This window comes from Triticum aestivum, chromosome 4D (assembly GCF_018294505.1).
Source record: "Triticum aestivum cultivar Chinese Spring chromosome 4D, IWGSC CS RefSeq v2.1, whole genome shotgun sequence".
In the NCBI taxonomy this organism is placed as follows: Eukaryota; Viridiplantae; Streptophyta; class Magnoliopsida; order Poales; family Poaceae; genus Triticum; species Triticum aestivum.
In genome coordinates, this window is record NC_057805.1 from 307,037,716 (window position 1) to 307,043,480 (window position 5,765).

Genomic DNA, 5,765 nt, shown 5'->3' on the forward strand with positions numbered 1-5,765 from the left:
CATTAATGTCGACGACATGCTTGAAGGTCGATGAAGTGAAAGCTAGAACCGCATGTTTGATGTTCATAACGACATAGCCCCACACCCGAACGGTCCCGAACCTTGGAGTTGATTTGTTGCACTAGAGAGAGGCAATCAAAGTCGGATGTCACATGCATAAGACATTCCGAGCCAGAAGGACTACACGGCGAAGCGCCAAGGCTTCGACCATCTTCGAGTCGTAAGCTCCGACGAGGGGCTCAGAGCATGCAACATGCACTGCCCTTCATGATCCAGCTCCACCACACCCGGCCCAATCCAGCCTTGTTAAGATTAGCAAAAACAGCTGCATCAGAGAAGATCAAAGCAGTACCTGGCGGCGGTGGAGACCAATGGAGCTAGAAGCACAAGTCTCGCGCCTGTGAACATGACTGGTTTGGAAATATGCATCAGGATCATCACCAAATACACACGGATATTAGCAGCAGATAACGTGGATGAGCTAGGCATTGTTAGTTGCCTCTTTGATTAGCAGGATTGTAAAAATATAGAAATAAGAAAAACACGGGATTGGAATATCATGCCAATTGGAATCCTACGGGAGTTAAGTTTGTCTGATTGCTTTATAAAAAAAATTTCTTCCAAAAAGTCGTGGATGCTAGATTTTCTGTGGAATATAGTACAAATGTTCTTTATGAAAAATTTCTATAGGATTCAATCATACGAATCAAACAACCACCTTAGTAAAAGTTCCTAAGGATTCTAATCCTCTAGAAATTCTACGAAATTCCTTTAAATTACATCAGTACAACATTTGATCAAAACTTCATGTTATTGGACAAGTGTTGGTCACAACATGAATTTGGACAATCAAAAAATGCAGTGTTGTCTGACTGCACAATTATTAATGCTGGTTATAACCACAATTATCACTTCTATGCAAAGCATAAGTAAGAAAAGAACGTGTCATAGGGAATGTTGGTAATATACAATCATCTCCCAATAAAAGTTGAGTAGTGGTTTCTGAAAATGGTCTTCCAGATAAACCAAGAATGGTAAAGATTAGAATCCCTCACAGAATCACTGATCAGGCCGGTGGCACGTTACCAACACTAATATGTCAAAAAAACACTAATTTGGCCGTACGTAGCAGTAAATAAATAATCATGGCGCGGTTGAGGTTGTACAAAGACTCGTTGTACAAACCCCTCGAGTCTATAGATATATAGGCACCGCTACTCCAGGACATTCTTCCTCTTCTTCACTAGCCAGGCAGCCAGCCAGCCCCCCTTGCTCCTATCTATAAGTACAACCCCTCAACAAAGACATGAGGGTGCAAGGTTGGTTGTCCCCTTGAATTGCTGCCTTTCCTCGTCACTCTCTCTCTCTCTCTCACCTCCTCCATCGATCCAAGCACGAAACCGCCCAGAAACCTACTGCCCTCTTCACACCTAGCTAGAGCTAGTGTGATTAACCAACGGGTTCTCCCCCCGGCCTACCCAACAATTCGATTGATCCATGGAGGGGGGCAGCAACAGCCCGGACGGGCAGTCGTCGGGCGGCAGCCCGGAGGAGCGCCGGAGCAGCGGAGGGAGGGGGGCGGGGGAGCCGGTGCGCTCGCGGTGGACGCCCAAGCCGGAGCAGATACTCATCCTCGAGTCCATCTTCAACAGCGGCATGGTCAACCCGCCCAAGGACGAGACCGTCCGCATCCGCAAGCTGCTCGAGCGCTTCGGCGCCGTCGGCGACGCCAACGTCTTCTACTGGTTCCAGAACCGTCGTTCCCGCTCACGCCGCCGCCAGCGCCAGATGCAGGCCGCTGCCGCAGCAGCAGCAGCCTCCTCGGCTGCCGCCGCAAATAGCTTGCCGGCTGCTAGCGCCACCATCGGTCTTCCATCTGGCACCTGCTCCGTTCACCCCATGGCAATCGGCGGGGGCGCGAGCCAGTACGAGCAGCAGGCGACCTCGTCGTCCTCGTCTGGAAGCACGGGAGGCTCGTCGCTGGGGCTGTTCGCGGCGCACGGCGCTGGGGTGTCGGGTGCCGGCGTTGGGTACCTGCAGGCATCGTGCGGGACATCGTCGCCGCTGGCGTCAGGGCTGATGCCGGACGTCGACAGCGGCGGCAGCGACGATCTCTTCGCCATCTCGCGTCAGATGGGATTCGTTGGGAGCCCCGCCGGATCCTCCTCGGCGGCGCCGAACACCGCCGTGCAGCAGCAGTACTACTCGTGCCAATTGCCGGCAGGTGAGTTGAGCACTGTCGATCATTTTAGTTACGTACTTGGTTGCTCCCTTCAATCGGTTGGTTCATGTGATCCATCTCATGCATGTAACAAATCCACTCACCACTACAAATATTTTCATTGAAAAGACAATCTATGAACTTCTGATGAGAATTGTTACTGGATATGCATGAAACATCCAAAAAGAACTTTTGACGATGGAAATGCTGATTTCACCCTACAGTTTCGTTTGTCTATATTTATGTGAGATGCAGAATTCAAGGAGATCTAGCTTGGATCTTCTGGAGACATACTTTATTTGGTCTTCCTTACATATACTTGTTCTTTAGTCCTTGGATATAGTTCAGTTACAACTTCCTAGTCTATCTGTGCATAAGATCATAGTACGTGATACACCTGTCGTCCTCTCCACCATGGCATACGTATGTTCTCAATCCTTTAGAGGCTTCATTGTGTTTATGTTATTATTATTATTATTTGGTGCTTTCCATAATGAATAGCGTGATTTTCAAATTCGAGCATTCACGCATCCTCATATTTATTTCGCTGTGTCTCGTTTGTATATCCGCTTAAGCTTCCATGTGTCACATGCATAGGATGGAATCAACACATGTTTATATGCACAACACAGTTGGACGTGATGCCCACTTTGTTGAACATAATTAACGTTTACAGTGAACATTGGTTACCACCTTGGGATTTCCTGCATGTATGCACATGTACTTGATCATGATTTTTTTTTCTTCTCTTAACGGTATACTACCATTATTACTTAGTGTGCTTCTAGGTTAAAACAAGGAATGGTATATACGCGGGACAGCCTCTTCATGTTTGCTTGCATACATGCAGAGATATGTTACAGTGTCCATGCAAGCTACTAACAATAATACTACTTGATATATCCTTTCACGTTCTAAAAAAAAAGATATATCCTTTCACGGTGGAGTTTTTACCCAATATGGGTGGCAACATAATCTCTAGATCGGTACACCTTCCCCTTCGACTTTGGTATAGGCGTAGTGTTTGTCTTCTATGGTTTTCCTAATGCCGTTATGTCATTTTTATTTTATTTTAGTCAGACTGTTTAAGTGTGGATGTGTGCATCTTAAATATGCAGAGGCCGCTTGTTGCTCAATTGCTTTGTATCTGCTTGATGCTATATTTTGAGTTAACAAAAGTGTCATTTATCAAAAAAATAAATATCCTTTCATGTTTTTCTCTACTCTCGTGGAGTGGTACTAGCCTATAGAACAAATCATGTTCAAGTTTTCTCATGCTCTCATGACATAGCGATATCATCGAATCTAGGTTTTTTAGTAATTTTCCCATATATGATAGAGAGGTCCCAACCATGAGTAAACGGTAGTACCGAACCATTGACATTTATAATACCGATCAGAATTTGGTTGGCTAGCTTATGCATGCATCTTTATTTGTTAATAATATTGTCGTCAAACGAGCTGTTGAATTCTTAATCTGAGTGTGTTGTATGCCGCCTCTGATTGACTGGCTGATTGCATGCTAATTCCAGCGACGATCACGGTGTTCATCAACGGAGTCCCAATGGAGGTCCCGAGGGGTCCAATAGACTTGCGAGCCATGTTTGGCCAGGACGTGGTGCTCCTCCACTCCACCGGGACCCTCCTCCCAGTCAACGACTATGGCATTCTGATTCAGAGCCTGCAAATGGGAGAAAGCTATTTTCTGGTAACCATCCATATCGCCTCTCAAGTCCATTCTTCTTCATGAAATTAGCATGTCAGCTTCACGTATGCACATATATGATCATCTTACATTGTCTTCTTTTTTTCGCCATGATCCATGTAGGTCTCGAGGCAAGCTTAAAAGTCCCGTATATAATAGATACATAGAGATCTCTACTCAAGTCTCACTGGATCAGATCGATGCATGGGGCGACAGGACGCAGTTCTTCAATCATTATAACGGGATGATCTCTTGCATGCAGATCATTTATCCATCGAGAAGCAAGCTAGCTACAGTACCACCTGGCTAGGATAAATCAAGTAATTAAAAGTTTAAAACAGTGGTAGTATATGTGTATTGCACCATCAGCCAAGTGCTACGTACCTACTTATATGCCATTGAAACATACCAAGGCGTGGACGGTTCGGTTTCTGATTAGATTACGAATTACAATGGATTGTCTTCACATCGATCATTTCCGTTAGTACACAAGGATATGCGTGTGCATGCATGCATGCCATTGACAGTCGAGCTAAATATTGATTTCAGCTACCTAGTATCGTACTATCAGTGATGTAATGCTCTATGTGTCAGCCATACACACTTGGAGGGTTAGGATCCTCTGCAGTACTGTACAGTGTTGTACAGTCACTGCCATGTGGGACCTGGCCCCACATGTCATCCACACTACAGCACCATACGGTACTGCAGTGGATCTCAACCCGCACTTGGACCGGCTGGGTGGACATATTCAACTACTCCCTCCGATACCAAATTACTTGCCGCAGAAAAAAAATAGAAATAGATGTATTGGACTAAGACTAAAAATACGTTTAGATACGTCCATTTTTGTCATAAATAAAATTTCAATTTTGCTAAGTATCAGTCGACCGAGACTTGTATGTCTCAGTCGATGCTATATTCGTTTGGTCTTACGTGGAGATCTGTGCAAAGTTTTTTTTTTAGTTTTTTCTTTTTTTCTTATATACTGATCTGTGCAAAGTTTTCTTTTTTAGTTTTTTCTTTTTTTCTTATATACTATGTTACTTGACTGAAACTTGGTTAAGTCTCAATCGACTGAGACCTAACCACACCCATAAAATTTACAATTATATATGTGTTTGTCCGCACTTTATTTGTCTCTTCTTTGTGTGCTTGATCTATTGCTCATGTCGCCAAATATAGTGTAGATCCTATTGATGAATTAAATATTACGAATACAACAAACTAAACTCAACTGGTTGCGCGGGAGTGGATGTACAAGCCCACGACTAGGCTTGATGCGTAACTGAGATTGAAAATTCTAGTACTTATACTTAAAAGGTTGTGTGCATCCCTAATTGGTGCAGCGGTTGGGGAAGTGAAATCCCCCCCCCCCCCCCCAATTTAGATCTATCACCTCCCTACCCCTTGACCCCAGCGTCGCCCCTGCTCGGACGACTTGGGTGGTGCCGCAACCATACCACTGTCGGGGGCGTTACCTTCTTCCCCTCCGTCCGGCGCCGCCACGGGATGTCGTTGGGCTAAGGCTGAGGGCCAACGGCGGTGGCGGAGGTCTACGTCTCCCCTGTGGCATGGGGGTAGTACATGGCCCCTTGGCGTGAGGAAGAGCGGTCGTTCGGGTCTTGGCGGCGTCGTGGCCGATTCTATAGTGACGGGCCATTTTACCTTAGATCGGCGGCGGCGGCATGGAGTGCCTGGTGGATGGGTCGGGTGCATGTGTGGTCTAGTCTCTAGGAAGATCTGATATGGCCGGTCCGGCTTGCTCGTTGCACGGCAACAAAGATCGGTGGTGGTCCCGTGCACAAGATGTTGGATGGAGGTTTGTCGAGCAGATAT

The 5,765-nt window shown here is 45.9% G+C and overlaps 1 protein-coding gene across 2 annotated transcripts; it reads left to right on the plus strand.

The window, feature by feature from the left end:
* Positions 1 to 1,300: 1,300 nt before the first annotated feature.
* Positions 1,301 to 4,744, plus strand: LOC123099939 (WUSCHEL-related homeobox 6). Of its 2 annotated transcripts, XM_044521955.1 has the most exons (3): positions 1,301 to 2,224; positions 3,754 to 3,929; positions 4,050 to 4,744. In XM_044521955.1, exons 1-3 carry the CDS (start codon positions 1,498 to 1,500, stop codon positions 4,065 to 4,067), a joined length of 921 nt encoding a protein of 306 aa, XP_044377890.1. In that variant the 5' UTR covers positions 1,301 to 1,497; the 3' UTR covers positions 4,068 to 4,744. The 2 variants fall into 2 exon arrangements, with proteins under 2 accessions (XP_044377890.1, XP_044377889.1); XM_044521954.1 differs by lacking the exon at positions 4,050 to 4,744 and having other exon boundaries at positions 3,754 to 3,971.
* The last annotated feature ends 1,021 nt before the right edge of the window (positions 4,745 to 5,765 follow it).

What these genes read in the sequence shown, in the direction of transcription:
- LOC123099939 (XM_044521954.1), top strand. Translation starts at nt 1,498, where the DNA reads ATGGAGGGGGGCAGCAACAGCCCGGACGGGCAGTCGTCGGGCGGCAGC. An exon ending in CTCGTGCCAATTGCCGGCAG is followed by an intron (nt 2,225 to 3,753) that starts GTGAGTTGAGCA and finishes TGCTAATTCCAG; the next exon opens with CGACGATCACGGTGTTCATC.